The sequence below is a fragment of the Helianthus annuus genome, chromosome 7 (genome assembly GCF_002127325.2).
Source record: "Helianthus annuus cultivar XRQ/B chromosome 7, HanXRQr2.0-SUNRISE, whole genome shotgun sequence".
NCBI lineage: Eukaryota > Viridiplantae > Streptophyta > Magnoliopsida > Asterales > Asteraceae > Helianthus > Helianthus annuus.
Genome location: NC_035439.2, coordinates 77,256,538 through 77,273,655, shown reverse-complemented (window position 1 = coordinate 77,273,655; position 17,118 = coordinate 77,256,538). Strand labels below are relative to the sequence as shown.

Below are 17,118 nucleotides of genomic sequence, written 5' to 3'. Positions count from 1 at the left end.
ACAAAAATGTCCTAAGTCAGAACATTGTGCCTTTTTGAAGCTCCTTATAACATTGTCCCTTTTAGTCATTTTACATGAATAAGCTAAGGCAAACACTTTTTAAAAAACAACTTATTGACTTATTGACTTTTCCCACCACATAAGCTAATCCAAACATTTTTTTTAAAAACTTCTTTTCAGAAAGTAATAAGTCAATAAGTTCTTTTAACAAAAAGTCCTTTTTGAGTTAAATAAGCTTAGCCAAACACCCCCTTAGAACTAATGGGTGAAGAAACGAAGACCTTTTTAAGGTTATCTTAGGGAATGCACCTTGAAATAACCAAATAACAAGTTCTAAAATTCAACAAGACATTACATTAAACATTGTTATGCTCAATAGATACATAATCAAGTTTTTGAAGATCTTGATGGTGATGTTTTTCTTTATTGCTTGATGAATCATGTGACGTATCTAAAAAGCAAATGGTCATTGTTATTCAATTTGTGAATAAGTTTCGGATTGTTAAGGAGCGGTTTATTGTCCTTATTTATGTCAAGGAGACGAACGACAAGACATGCTTCGTGAAAGTCAAAGAAGTAACTTGGAAAAAATCCATTGTACCAGAAGTGGGTTGAATCAAGAAATGTCACTTTCAAGGCCTGAAGATACACATTGGAATTTCCACTACAAAACGCTTTCTCGTTTGCTTACTTTATATCCAAACATTATGGAATTTCTTCAGTGGGTTGAAGAAACATGTTTGAATCTTCCTTGTGCCAAAGAAGCGGACAGACTTGAACAGGATATGAAAACATATGACTAGGCATTTTACACACACTTGATGGAGCATATTATAGACATTACACACCAAAACTAACTTGGAATGTTTAGGTTGGAAGGTCTTAATGAGTTCTTGTAGAAGGTTAACTCTTTTTGTCACAAGTATGAACTTGAAGTGAAAAATATCAAAGTGGCCAAGAAGATAAACAAACATCACAAATCAAAACTATTATGAGTATGATTGCTTCAATGTAGTTCTAGATATGTAAATACAAGAGTTTGGAAAACTTTTTAACGAGGCAACACTGGACTTACGTGTTTGTATGAGTTATTTGAGTTCATGTGATAATTTTGGTGGGTTTGACATTTAAAAAATACTAAGACTAGCCGAGATGTATCCATATAATTTCAATGAAACCGATAAAAGAAGACTTCCGATTCCACTCGCACCCTACATTGATCATGTGAGAAAGAATGCCCAATTTGCTAACGTGGATGGTTTATTATGTCTTGTAAAGTTAATGGTTCAACAAAGATTCACCTATCATTTACATTGGTGTATCGTTTATTGAAACTTTTCTCATATAATCATCTGTGGATCAAAAAAGGTTTCATTGTTGCCATTTTAGTCCACTGAGTTAACTTCATCCATTTTTTTGTTAACAAGAAGGGCAATTCGGTCATTTTGTATGGCGAATTGCTCTTCTAGTTAACAGAATTACATATAAAATGACCGAATTGCCCTTCTTGTTAACAGAAAAAATGGATGAAGTTAACACGATAGACTAAAATGGCAACGGTAAAATCTTTTTGGACACAATGACAAAAAATGAAACCTTTGGACTAAACGGAAATAATAAAATATGACATTTAACTCGAAATAAAATGTTTTGAAACTACCCACCCAAATCTCAGAACCACCTTACTTCCTCTCTCGATCCGCACGGAACTTTGCTAGCTCAAGCCTCATCAACATCGCTATCAGGTGAACAGACAATCACAATGACTTGTAATCTTCACACACTTATAGAAATTATACATAATCATAACATTTTTTCGTCAATCAACTGCATTACATTTTGTATATGTTTCTTATTATTGCGATTTACGTATGAATTTCGTATGTTAGGTTTTCGCGATTTGAATCTGCTAACATAGACGTACGCGTATAGATTGGTTAATTTCAATCGTCGTTAACGATAATCTTAGAGCATTCATAGGTTTTAGGGCAGCCAGATCGACTAATTACACATTGCCTGTTATACTATATCATCTATGGGATCACCTGATCAATATAAGCTTAGTTGTATCTACATTTTATTTTATTTAATTTTTATTATCATTATTTTTTTTTGCAATGCAACCTGATTATAATAAGATTATAACTCTGGCGGCTAGCTCGGAAAAAGCTGGCTCGAAAATGGCTTGTTTGTTAATGAGCCGAGTCGAGCTGGCTAGGTTTGTAAACAAGTCGAGCCCGAGCCAAGGTATGTTTGGCTCGCTGGCTCGGTCGTTTGGCTCGTTTAGCTGGCTCATTGGCTCGTCTAATCTAAAAAGCAATTATTAATATATAAATTATTAATTTCTTTTGTTTGTAAATTCTGCATTATATGTATCATAGTTATTAAAGGCGTTAGGCGCACTCAAGGCGCATAGGCCTCGCCTGGGGCCTAGGCGCAAGACGCAAAAAAAGCGTGGGCCTGATAAAAAAAAAGCGTACCACAAAATAAACTTAAAATATTTTTATATAATAGAAAATTAATACTGTTATTCAAATAAAATAAACTTAAGCTAGCATTCACATCCACTCCATTATCTTTAACCGTATAATTTAACAAAAAATCACTACTTTTCAGAATAACCTCCCATTTTAAAAAACCCTCCACATCCTATCCTTTATATTTATCTCTATATTCTTTTTTTATTAATTTTTTCTCTTTCTTTCATTTACAATCTTAACTACCAACTATTTTGACTCATCTGAAACGGTCCAATGAATTAAGCAAAAGGATCAAACAATAATAAGAACCACGGTCAGGCGTGTTGAAAGTCATCTGAATTACATTCAGATGTATGAAAACATCCAAAATCGCTTCATTAAAAAATCTTAAATTACCATAAAAACTAAGATATGGAATATTTGGCCATTTTTTTATAAGAATAATGGATAATCCTTTTTAAGAGTCCGGTTTGAATTTTAAAGAAAACTAGTGGAGAAACCCTGAGCGCTGCGCCTGGTGGTGACGCGTTCGATTGGCATTTGTTCGGTTCATTACAATCCGATCATATTTAGGAAAAAGGTATCACATAATACTCTATTACAAAATTTTAGAACCTGCATAAGGTTTGATTTTTTCTAAGATAGAAGAGGAGACAAAACTTAACTGGTATTGATTGTTGCTTCGATTTAATCACTGGTGGGAGCCCAAATCTTCATTCCTGTTTGAGCAACTTTGTCAAAGCATTCAGATCCCTGATAAAAAAAACAATAATACAAATTCCAGGTATATGAAGATGCATTCCTCACTCACATCAAAATATTCTCTAGTTATGAATTGAAGACTCAAATAATAAGATGTGTGTATCATGATGATATATCCTTGCTAGAAGTGGTAAAAGTGGCATGTTGAGTCATGGGTCAAATGAGCATTTTTTTGGTAAGAAACTCAACAGGTTGAATTGGGGATGTATGTATTAAAACAATTTCGACTTGCAACCGTTAAATAGTCGATGCGCCAAAATAGCCGACTCTAAGCTAGTGATGGCTAATGGGTCTAAAATAACCAATTCGAATCCAGTAATCCTGTCCTTTTATTCATTTTCAAAAGTCTTAAAAGACAACAATTTCAACCATATTATGTAAAAGTTGATCTCGTGTTAAGATTTATTGTCAACGGGTTAAATATATACAATTAAATAAACTTAGCGTGCAGTTCACTCGTTTACATGCGGGTCAATTTGGGTTATATTTTTTCTTTTCTCAACATCTTAGATAGGTTAAAGGTTTAACTGAATAGGAAATGGGTCAAGGTCTGAACCAACCCAACCTAAACATTTCGCCTTGCATGTTTTGACCCGTTACATAACCAATATATATTTTCAGCTAATTTTATAGTAGAATAAGTGGGATACCTGTAATAGCATGTTGAGTTCTTCCGGTGCATCTTCAAATCCAGTATTAGCAAACCTACTGGTAATCGCTCTCACATAATCTAGCCATGGAAGCTCTGCTACAATTGTGGCCTTTTGAATACAAGACCATCGATTTGATAAGGACTGGTAATCGCTCTCACATACTTGATCGTTCGCTCATCAAGGCTTACAATAGAGTTTCCATGAAGAAGGTTGGTGTAGTACATACCTTGGTCTTGTGAATCCATACTCAAAGCTACAATAGTACATACCTTCAGTCAAATTACTTGGTTAATGTATAAACTATAAAGTAAACTATCTTCACCCATAAACTCTAAAGTCGAAACCATAGAAAATGAATTGTGATAAACTACGCTACGCTATGTGTTGTTCATTAATAAACTAGGCTAACAAGTCCAAATCATAGAACATGAATGCATTTGCAAACTACAAGCACCAAGTTATACTTACATAGTTATATCCAATCCAAACATATATCTATTCTAGCAGATGCACACCCAATTCACAAATACCAACAAACAACAATTGAACCAATATTAGAAATGAAGATTATGTTTCTATTATTGCAGTATGTCATGTGATCACAAAACATCATGAGGTAGGTACAGGATACTATATCATCAACAAACTGGCATTAGAGGATATGGATATCTTTTAAGTGTGTGGGTGGGTGTAGAGTAATCATAGAAACTCTTTCTAGTAAATCAGGTGAAAAAAATGAAACAGATGATATCAGTTTGAAACTTGAAAATATAAACATAAAATAAATTACTGATTGATGTTGTAATGACGAAGGGGAATGACGCATGCACCGTATCTAGCCCAAACTGAGGGTCGGTGCCGCTGCACTCACAGATGAGAATGGGCAACCTGGGGTTTGCTTTCTTCAGTTCCTTGTAATTCTTCTGAACAAAAGCCCTAATGAATTTGGGGTTAGAGTTCGAATTAGGACACGTAATCTGAGATGAAATTGTAAACCATACCTGGTGGAAAGGAAAAGAACGAGGGCGGGAGAAGAGATGATATGGGCTGGAGTGATGAGATGGTTGAAGATGAGGGGACTACAGTAGCTTTTCATACATGAAAAGTTACTGTACATTCTTTTTAGAATTTAGGGTTAGAAAAATGAAATAGGGGATAGGATGGAGTGAATATTTAGAAGATTTTTTTAAATTTTAGAGGTAGGGGTAGAGATGGTGGATTGGATGTGAATGCTCTATAATAACATTTAAAATCGTCTATCTAGTACCAACAGTTATAAAATGCTAGTTTATTAGTGTAGAAAAGTAGTTACGTTAGATAAAAGTAGAAATCTAGCTAGAATCTTGCCAGAATTTAGAGAATTTGGCCGAAAACTCACAAGAATCTAGGAATTTTGCCAGAATTTGCGCATGAACCATCGCCTGGAGAATTAAAGCGCAATTGCCTTGACTTAGGGCGCAATTGCCTCGCCTAGCTAGGAAATTGGGCCTAGGCGCAAAAGGCGATGGCTTTTAACAACTATGATATGTATATTAAAAATATAAAATTACTATTTTTCAAATCAATAGATAAGTGAGCAGCGGTGGCGAGCCACAAGCCTGGGCCGAACCTGGCTTGGCTCGTTTACAGGCTTACTTATAATCCTTGTTGATAGATCATTGATCCAATATTTTCCATGTAATTAGCCTACAAGACATGTGTAAGTGACTGATATTATGGACTAATAGACCATGTTTGAGCTCTGTGCTCCCACACTGGGATAGGTCCGTATATGAATTTCAGTGTCGGTTGTCTGATTAAATTGCGTATCAGATGGAATTTTAGTCATTCTGCACTGGGTATCTACAGTTTAACAATGAATCATTCCATCTGAGTTGTAGTTATTATTTTTGTTAAAATGAAATAAGGTTACTGAATGTCTTGTGTTTTCAGGGTTAGATAAGTTAATGTTCCCAATAATATAACAAAACTAAAAGTAGAAACTTTTACTTATGATCTGAACTAACAGAAATTCGGTCATTTGCAACAGATAATATGGAGAAATCATGCTCTCTTCTTATTCATTTCGACAAAGGAACACCGGCACTTGCCAATGAGATCAAGGTGGCTCTTGAAGGAAACGACGATACTGCAAAGATAGACGCCATGAAAAAAGCCGTTATGCTTTTACTGAACGGAGAAACACTACCACAGCTTTTCATCACAATCGTTCGTTACGTCCTTCCTTCAGAGGATCACACGGTTCAGAAACTACTCCTTCTTTACCTTGAAATCATCGCAAAGACGGACTCCAAAGGAAAAGTCTTACCCGAAATGATTTTAATCTGCCAAAACTTACGAAACAATCTCCAGCACCCGAATGAGTACATTCGCGGTGTAACTTTGCGGTTTCTTTGCCGTATATGTGAAACCGAGATTATCGAGCCTTTGATCCCTTCCATATTGGCCAATCTGGAGCATAGAAATCCTTTCGTAAGGAGGAATGCCATACTTGCGGTGAACGCGATCTACAAGCTTCCACACGGGGATCACCTTTTGGTCGATGCACCAGAACTGATCGAAAAAGTGTTATCAACAGAAGCTGATCAATCCGCAAAGAGAAACGCGTTTCTTATGCTTTACACATGCGCCCAAGATCTTGCGGTTCATTACCTTTTGACCCATGTGGATAAAGTGTTCGAATGGGGCGAACCGTTACAAATGGTCGTGTTGGATTTGATACGCAAAGTGTGTCGATCGAACACACGAGAAAAAGGGAAGTACATAAAGATCATTATATCGTTGTTAAACGTACCTTCCGCTACTGTTATCTTCGAATGCGCGGGAACACTGGTTTCGTTATCTTCCGCTCCCACCGCCATCCGGGCCGCGGCCAGTACGTATTGCCAGCTTCTCGTCAGTCAGAGCGACAACAATGTGAAGCTTATCGTGCTTGATCGTTTAGACGAACTAAAAGCATCCCATAACGAGATCATGGTTAATATGATAATGGACGTGCTCCGGGCACTCTCGAGCCCAAACCATGACATTAGGCGTAAAACACTCGATATCGCTCTTGATTTAATCACCCCTCAAAACATTAACGAGGTCGTTCTCACTTTGAAAAAGGAAGTGGTGAAAACTCAAAGCGGCGAGTTTGAGAAAGACGGTGAGTATCGTCAAATGCTTATTCAAGCGATTCATTCGTGTGCGGTCAAGTTCCCGGAAGTTGCGGGCACAGTTGTACATATGTTGATGGATTTCTTGGGCGATAGTAATGTCGCTTCGGCGATGGATGTAGTTGTTTTCGTGAGGGAGATAATCGAAACGAACCCGAAGCTGAGGGTTGCTATAGTAACACGCCTGTTGGATATCTTTTACCAGATACGATCCGCAAGAGTGTGTTCGTGTGCTCTTTGGATCATCAGTGAGTATTGTCTTTCGCGTTCGGAAGTGGAAAGCGGGATTACGACGATAAAACAGTGTCTCGGTGACCTGCCGTTTTACTTGGCTTCGGAAGAAGGGGAATGTAACGAATCGTCTAGACGGTCTCCACAAGTGAACTCGATAACTATTTCGTCTAAACGACCTGCTATTCTTTCTGATGGAACTTACGCCACACAAAGTGCAGCTTCGGAAACCGCTTTTTCTCTACCTACTGCGGTCCAAACAACGTTGAACTCAGGAAACTTGAGATCTCTTCTGTTAACCGGTGACTTTTTTCTTGGTGCGGTTGTGGTTTGTGCATTGACGAGACTTGTGTTGCGGTTGATGGACGTTCAGACGTCGAGAGTTGAAGTGCACAAAGCGTCGACTCAAGTGTTGCTAATCGTGGTCTCGATGTTGCAACTTGGTCAATCTTCATTTCTTCCTCACCCGATTGATAATGATTCTTACGACAGAATTGTACTTTGCTTAAGATTGTTATGCAATCCCGATGAACATGTGAGGAAAATATGGCTGCGGTCTTGTCATGAAAGTTTTGTTCAAATGCTTGTCGAGAAACAGTGGCGTGAAGCCGAGGAAATAAAGGCCAAGTCTCATGTTTTACACGCGCAACCTGATGATCTCATTGACTTTTATCATTTGAAGAGCAGGAAGGTAAGTTTTTTGCTGTTTTCCGTTTGTTGCGGGTATATTAAGCGTATGCTTTCTTTAATATTGTATAAGTTGGATCATTAAGTGTGTACTTGTTATTTGCATAATGCCTCTCCGTTTAACCAATGTATACGTAATAAGTAAGTAACTGGTTGCGCCTAGACCTGTAAATGAACCGAACGTTCATGAACTGTTTGTGAATGTGTTCGACGGGAACTTCGTTTATGTTCGTTATTTTAAGAAACGAACGAACATGAACAAATTTTGTTCATTTAATTAAATGAACACACATGAACACACGTTTTATTCGTTCATTTATGTTCGTGAACGTCTGTTTTTTGTTCATTCATTTATGTTCGTTTATGTTTGTTCGTTTGTGTTCGTTTAAATTTTAATAAATACATAAGTAGCTATATTTTTATACATATAAACATAAAACGGGCTTTCTAACTACTTACGCAAATATAACTAATTAGTAATTGGGTTTTCTAATAATAAAAATGAGTTTTCCAATGAAACTTATCGTATTTAGTCACTAATTTATATAATAAAACGAATTTATGTTCGTCAGTATTTGTTTATGCTTGGTCAATTATGTTCATTTTTGTTCGTTTATGTTTGTTCAGTTATGTTTATTTGTGTTGTTTTATGTTTGTTAAATTATGTTCGTTTAAGTTTGTTTATGTTCATGAATTGTTTGTTTCGGTTTAAGCGAACGAACATAAACGAACACTAACATGCCCATTTTCTTAACGAACAAAAAAATGTGTTCGTTTATATGTTTGTGTTAGTGTTCATGTTTGTTCGGTTCGTTTCACAATTCTGTGAGCCCAAGTTATTTTTTCTCGCTTCTGTTATGTCACCCTTTCGTTTTCTATATCTAACTTAAAAATGGTAAAACAACATGATATATTAAATTCTTAGTAACTTATGTGGGATATTTGACCCGTCTAATACTAATACACAAGTTTCTAACCTTGTATGTAGTATGCTAAATTACTATAATCTTTGCTGTTTGACTTGGTCAACTTTCCAGGGCATGAGCCAGCTGGAGTTAGAAGATGCGGTTCAAGACGACCTAAAACGTGCTACCGGCGAGTTCATTAAAGAAGGGGATAGTGAAAACAAGCTGAACCATATTGTTCAACTAACCGGTTTTAGTGACCCGGTATACGCTGAGGCATATGTCAACGTTCATCATTATGACATCATCCTTGACGTAACAATCATCAACCGAACGAAAGAAACCCTGCAAAATCTGTGTTTGGAGTTATCAACAATGGGTGACCTTAAACTCGTTGAGCGTCCACAGAATTACACTCTTGCCCCTGAATCAAGCAAACAGATTAAAGCAAACATTAAGGTTTCGTCAACTGAAACCGGGATCATATTTGGGAACATTGTTTACGAGACGTCAAAAGTGTTTGACCGTAATGTCGTTGTCCTGAATGATATCCATATCGACATTATGGATTACATCGCTCCTGCTGTTTGTGGTGATGCAGCTTATAGAAGTATGTGGGCTGAATTTGAATGGGAAAACAAGGTATTAAATATTAATCACTTCCTGTTTAATATATCTTGATTTATTAATTTAATTTATTTTATTTTATCTATACACTTTTATGATTATTCAGGTTGCTGTCAACACTATAATTCAAGATGAGAAAGAATTCCTAGATCATATTATTAAATCAACCAACATGAAGTGCCTAACTCCACCGTAAGCTATCTACACTATGCAGTTAATGCGGTAAAATATCGGATATCGGTAAAGGACCGATATTTGAAATATAGGTTATCTCGGTGGGATATCGGTAATTCTAATATAATGCAGAATTTATATATATAGCAATTTAACACCAATAATTCAGTGATATATCGGTTATATCGGTCAAATATCGGTCAATATCGCCGATAATGTCGATACCGATATTTTGACCGATATTTGACACCGATATTTTACTAAGGGACCGATATGACCGATATAACCGATATATCACCGATATCTCACCAATATTAACTACATAGTATCTACATTTGTTTTGTTTGAGTTTACTGTTAAGGGTGTACGTTAAATGGGTGTTCGTGGGTTGGCTGGTTGAACTCGAAAATTGCTGAACACGACATGAGTTTTCGCAGGTTGACAAGAGTGTAAAATAGTCACGTTTAAACTGATTTTTTTTTTCATATTAGTATTTTTAAAGCTTACATATTTACAACAACAAATACAAATGTATGTAAAATAATCACGTTTAAACTTTAAACTGCAAACCAGACACTTATTTCTCTTGTATCCATTAATTTTTGGCATAAAATACACGTTGAATTATGTTATGACATAAAACATATATGCAAAAAATAAATGGGCCAATCTGTGAACCGACCCATATAGATAAGTGTGTTCGCGGGTTTGACCTGAAACTAATTTTAATGACAATTTTTTATTTATTTATATATTTTATACGAGTGCAATGCTTTTGCTTCAGGTCTGCGCTGGAAGGTTACTGTGGATTTCTGGCTGCTAATTTGTATGCGAAGAGCGTTTTCGGAGAGGACGCTTTGGTAAATGTGAGTGTTGAGAAGCAGGCAGATGGTAAACTAAGTGGATATATCCGAATTAGAAGCAAAACTCAAGGGATAGCTTTAAGTTTGGGGGACAAAATAACTCTTAAGCAGAAGGGTGGTGCATGATCTATGATTCAACCGTCATCTTTCCCAAACCGGTAAGTTTCAATACTCATATTTGTTACTTTAAAGAAAATATTAAATAAACAGAAAAAAATGTGTTTTCTGGGGCTACGTGGCCTGGCCCGTGTTGACCTGTACTAAAAAGTGTCTCGTTTCAACCTTGAAAATTTTTCGGCCCATTACCAACACGCCCAATTTGCCACCTCTACATTTAGCGTAAGATGTCAAAAACTTCCTCGGGTGGAGATACGGATTATACAATTTCTTTACATGTAAAAGTTTTTGGTTCAGGTTTGGCAGTAGCCGGTTTACTTGAATTTTGCAGAGACCGTTGCAGCAAAGTAATTTGATAGTTTAGATATCGAGTTTTGTTTATAAGAGGTTGATACTTGTTGGCCTCTGTTGAAGGCTTGGTGGCTTACTATAACGGATATATTACAAAAGCAAACTCAGGAATGACGACTATAAATATGGTCAATAACGAAAGACTAAACCGAAATCGTGCTATACAAACTGGTGGTTCAGCACCCTTTGGTATGGCTTCAGTGAAGGACCCAATTTTTTTTGTCAGGTCACTTTTCGAATATGTATGGTGAACTGGTGGTACTTTTCGTGTATTACACATGAAAAACAAGTATCGGATACTAGATAATACATAAATAAAAATTCCCCGGGTCCTGTCTGGCTTTAACTGTTTCGACATGACCAAAGTTTGAGCATGTCGTAACACTATTTAGTAACTCATGGTAATGTCCAACACTGAACCGGTTCAAAGCTACTCCCGAACTGGACCTGCTCGTGTGATATTGTTATAAAATTTTTTTTAAGGCCTTCAAAATCTAAAAATGCAATAATTGAATAAATAAAATGGTCCATTGGTCCTTGAATGCAATCCAAACGCACACAGCTATAACCAGCTATAAAGATAAATCAGTGCCTGCCAACTATAGGATTCCTTGGACAACAAAAATAAAAACAAAATTGAAGAAAATGGTCAAATGAATGAACACATGAAATAAGTCTTGATAAGGAAAAAAAAGAAAAAAAAAAAAAACTAATCATGTTTTATAAGTTATGATATCACAAAACATGATAGTACTGATCCTTTAATTTGTTTACTATTTAAAAAAAAATAATTATGTTTGTAAAAATTCAAGATTATTATCTGTTATTTATCATTTTTGTTTGAACTAATTATATGATTTCTTAAATTGTTTAAATTGATTTAATATGTTTTTAAGCTTCATCACCACTTTGTAACATTCTATACTCATCTTCGTTTATACTACATATTCATTAAATAAAACCGTATATTACACGAATGGTTTACGTGCTAAGGTTAAATTTTACCTTTGATCAGTTGCGGTGCGGGTACATTGCAAACATCTAATGAATTAGTCCAAACGTTATGTGATTTGTTAACCATATGTAAACGCTCCTTTTGACATATTCTACTTAACTAAATAGTATTGTGGTTAGATCCAATTGTAAAGTAATCGAATTTATACTATACAATCATAACATATTTACATGTGACCCGACTCATACATATGAAACGTAAAAAAAACATAATCAAGGGTTGAAATTTTACCCCTAGCGCGTTGCAACGGGGTCGAAATGTAGAGTGGGTCGAATTTATACCGTCGAGTAAGAACATATTATATTTGAATCCATTCGATTCGAAACTAAATTTACGGTGAAACGTAGTTGAAATGGGAAGGTAAAGTTGAAGGGTGGTAAAAATTGCAAATTTCATTAGTTTAGCGGGTTGTAAATGAAGTAATAATGTAGGGGTTAAAACTATATTTTTCAAAAGTTAAGGATTTGTATGATCAGTGGAAAAACAAAAAGGGTCTATTTTTGTAAAAGCTTTAAAAAGTAGGGACACTAATGTAAAAGTCATGAATAAACATAGAAGGCTATTTGTGTAAAAGTCACAAAAAGAAGGGGACATTAATTAAATGCTCACCGACTTTCTACTTTAAGAGTTATAAGAATATATATGGTTTCTAAGAGTTTGCTAAGTCGTAACACTTCTAGTCTCTTGAATTAACGTTGCTAAGTTGTTACGTATAACTTAATTTGAGACGCAACTTGCTGTCCGTATCCTTTGATTGTTTTTTTATAAATAATATATGATTCTAGGTAAGGGAGTTTAAGGTAAAAAAACTGTTTTCTCCCAAAAGATATTAATTACACATTCTTCTATATCTCAGTATATGTACCAACAAGGGGTATAGTAATGTCGGGTTGATGCAGTGGCAGACTTAGTAATTTTTTTCTGGGGGTGTGAAATATTTTTAAAGATTTTAGGCCCTTAGCTATATAAAAAAATCGGTTCATAGCGGGTCGGATCGGATCGGGTCATGTAAGACAAAAGAACATCAAACTAAAATTTATGTAATCATAAAAAACACGTCAAACGTCATTACAAACGTATTTAAAATTGTGCCCTGTAGGTTTTCATTTTTTTTAAATCTATCCAAAACATCATCTAGAGATACTAAACACTCCATCAATTCATTATATTCTTACTCATGGTTCCTATCTGTCACACCCCAACCGATGGCAGAAACATCGGGGTGCAAGCACTAAGCGTTCAGATTGCTCATGAGATTCCATAACGCTAAATTGTTGAAATAGAAATTAGATTGATTCAAACAATGTCTAATAAAATCCATAACCAAGCACAATATCAATTACAATCATTAAAATTGTTCAAGTTTCTAGATTAACTAGATGTAGTTTCTAGGCTTCATCCTAGCTTGTTCAAGAATCCTAGCATCTTGTCAGCCTGCAACATGTATTAAAATACAGTCAGTACAAATATGTAACGGCGAGTATACAAGTTTGATTAATAGCATATTAGATTGAAAGTCTCATATCCATATGTAAATGTAACAAAATAGTTTCAGCCATGCTAGTGTTCTCAGTCCAACAAGTGATAGCCCAAGTATCCCGATGCTTTGTTGTTTTCCCAAGTCTCAAGAAAAACTAGAATCCTCCTAACAATACCCCCGAGAATAATGGGGAGGTGCATCTCCTATAGCGCTACTATTGTTAAGGCGGAACTACACACCCTGGATTAAACATCCACATAGCACAAATAGAGTACAAGAATCATAAGTTTCACATACACATAGGATAGAGTTTAGTTTCGAAAAGTCTCAAGTATCATAGTTTAATAGAATACATGTTGCATCCCAAAGTTTAAAACAAAAAGGGATCGGGTATACTCACAATGATTGCTTAACAGATTAACTGTTATTGGATCAAAGGGAGCTCTTTAGGTTTAGCCCGATTAGATTACAATAGATGAGAGTCGGGCAAAACAACGATATTGCCAAAGTGTCGAGTCAGTCACTGGGTCGGATGGCGGTTCGATCGGATTGCCATTCGATTGATGTGACTGTTATGAGTGAGAGACGAATTGTCATCTGATCGGATGGTCATCCGTTCGGATGGCCATTCGATCGAATGGTCGTTCGATTCAAGTGTCACGATTCCAATTTGATACTAAGTGTTCAAGTTTCTGAAAAAGTTTATAAGTGTTGAAGGACTTCAAGAGGCATGTCACATGATCGGATAGCAGTTCGATCGGATGGTTATCCGATCGGATTGCCGTTCGACGATCAAGAATTCAAAGTTTCAAAGTGTTTGGGGTTAAGGGGTAAGTGTCGCTTGATCGGAAGGCTGTTCGATCGGATGGCCATCTGATTGGGTTGCCACTCGATCAGGTTTTCCTTGTCTCGTTCCCAAACTTGTAAAGTTTCTAAGTTCATGTTTAAGCGACAACGACATGGTACGTATTGAGTCAACGGTAAACACATCAGTGTGTAGCCGATCTGATCGGGTGGGAATCACCCCAGTCCGTGCAGTTGTCTGTCCGTGATGGTGCTTATGTCAGAATCCGTACTCCGGTCGTCTTCTCCGGTAACAATCCTTTTACAAGCCGACTCCAGACTAATAATCAAGTCTACAGTCCGTTTAGATCCGGATTTCACCGTTTTAAGTGAAAGTTTAAGAAAAGATAAAGATAAACATAAGCTTTTGCTTGAAAGGTTTAGATCTAGTATAGATTTAGTGTAAAACGCATGAAATTCCTTAGATCTAAGCTAGATCTTGACTAGAATGACATCACACAACAGTTTGGTACAACCGCCATGATGACATCACCTTCAAGAGCTCAAATCCTAGAGATTTCACGGTGAAAAGTGAGGTTTCAAAGGGGAATCATGCGGAGAATAACGTGTAGATCAAACTTGTATAAGAATCTAGTGTAATACGTACCGGAATCACCGAGAAATCGAAGAAAAGTGCTTGAAAGTGAGGAAGAGCGCGTGCTGATCGGATAAGGCTGTCACATCAGTGAAGGACTGATGTGACAGGCCTATTTATAGTGTGGAAGGAGAGTTAAGGCGGTGTGCACTCGGATCGGATGTCAGCTCGATCGAGTGGCCATCCGATCGGTTGGTCATCCGATCGGATGGTCATTCGGTCAATCTCATCCTTTTCGCATTCCCGTCTCTGATTCGTTTCGCGAGTTAGATTAAGCGTTGCGTTTCGTATTATTGTGTATTAGTATCACATGACTAGATTACGTCATTTCACATAAAAGATTTTAAGTTTCATAGTTTCCGCCAGTGACAAGACTCCAGTCCCTCGTTCAACCAAGTCTCAAGTTTCACGAGCCTCAAGAGTCAAGCACCAAAGTAGCAAGAGTCAAGAGTCTACCCTTCCAAGTATCAAGTATCAAGTGTTAAAATCAAGCATCAAGTATCTAGTTTCTAAGTGTCAAGCCTCATAGTATTAAGTATCAAGAATCTAGATTTAAACATCACAAGAATCTAGTATATAACATAAGATTCACCAAGTATCAAAAGTATTAATGACCGCATAGATCAGGGACTAAAATTGACAGTATCTAAAAGTCTAGGGACGCAGGTGTTATAGTCTCCCCTCCTTTAGGAGATTTCGTCCCCGAAATCTAGGAAGAAGACTGCTCGAAGAGCTGCGGATACTTGGTCTTCATCTCACTTTTCAGTTCCCAAGTGAATTCGGCACCACGCTTTCCTTCCCAACGAACCTTGACGATGGGAATTTTGTTGCGCCTCAGTCGCTTGACACCCTGATCCATGATTTCGACCGGTTTCTCCACAAAGTGAACAACTTCGTTTATTTGCAAGTCTTCAAGGGGAACCTGTAGTTCCTCGTCGGCTAGGCATTTACATAGATTGGATACTTGGAATACTGGATGCACATTGTTTAGTTCTTGTGGCAGGTTGAGTCTGTACGCCACCTTGCCAATCCTTTCGAGTATCTTGAAAGGACCCACATAGCGAGGAACGAGCTTTCCCTTCTTACCAAAGTGAACCACTCCTTTCCAGGGAGATACCTTGAGAAGGACTCGGTCACCAACATCAAATTCCAGAGGCTTACGCCTATCATCAGCGTAGCTCTTTTGTCTGCTCCTGGCCTTGATCAAGTTATCACGGATCTGAAAAATCTTATCCATTGTCTCTTGAATGATCTCAGGGCCAGTAAACTGCTTGTCACCAATCTTATGCCAACTGAGAGGAGATCGGCACTTGCGGCCATACAAAGCTTCGAAAGGTGCCATCTGAATACTGGAATGATAGCTGTTATTGTACGAGAACTCAATCAATGGTAAATGTACATCCCAGTTACCACCAAAGTCGATGACACAAGAACGGAGCATATCCTCTAGGGTCTGAATTGTACGCTCGGTCTGCCCATCCATTTGAGGATGAAAGGCCGTGCTAAGATTCAAATGAGAACCCATAGCGGATTGAAAAGTTTGCCAAAGACGTGAAGTAAAACGACCATCACGGTCTGAGATTATGTCAAGAAGTATGCCATGATCTCATCGGTATAGATTCGAGCAAGCTTCTCCACTTTATAATCTTCACGAATAGGAAGAAAGTGGGCTGATTTGGTCAAACGATCAACAATTACCCAGATACTATCGTGACCATTAGGTGTACGGGGTAGCTTAGTAATAAAATCCACAGCAATGCTGTCCCATTTCCAAACTGGGATTTCGGGTTGTTCTAAGAGTCCAGAAGGACACTGATGTTCTGCCTTGACTTTCGAGCAAGTAAGGCATTTAGAAACATATATAGCAATGCCCCTCTTCATACTAGGCCACCAATAAGTCATACGCAGATCGTGGTACATCTTATTAGCGCCTGGATGAATAGAGTAGCGAGATTTGTGAGCCTCGTTCATAATGAGCTCACAGAGGTTATCACGATCTGGCACCCAGATGCGATTGAGATAGTATTGAAGACCATCAGATTTAGTTTCGAGCTGACTTACGTTAGCACCAAGAACTTCAGCAGATAGAATTCCTTCATTAGCTGACGAATACTAAGCCTCACAAGCATGCAGATCACTCGAGATACGAATAGCCTTAAAATGAGTTTTACGACTAA

At 37.1% G+C, this 17,118-nt stretch overlaps 1 protein-coding gene across 2 annotated transcripts; it reads left to right on the top strand.

The window, feature by feature from the left end:
- Nucleotides 1–1,662: 1,662 nt before the first annotated feature.
- LOC110868038 (coatomer subunit beta-1) lies at nt 1,663–11,403 on the top strand. Of its 2 annotated transcripts, none has more exons than XM_022117122.2 (6): nt 1,663–1,745; nt 5,925–7,975; nt 9,009–9,518; nt 9,610–9,695; nt 10,462–10,698; nt 10,955–11,403. In XM_022117122.2, exons 2-5 carry the CDS (start codon nt 5,930–5,932, stop codon nt 10,664–10,666), a joined length of 2,847 nt encoding a protein of 948 aa, XP_021972814.1. In that variant the 5' UTR covers nt 1,663–1,745; nt 5,925–5,929; the 3' UTR covers nt 10,667–10,698; nt 10,955–11,403. The 2 variants fall into 2 exon arrangements, with proteins under 2 accessions (XP_021972814.1, XP_021972813.1); XM_022117121.2 differs by having other exon boundaries at nt 1,673–1,769.
- The last annotated feature ends 5,715 nt before the right edge of the window (nt 11,404–17,118 follow it).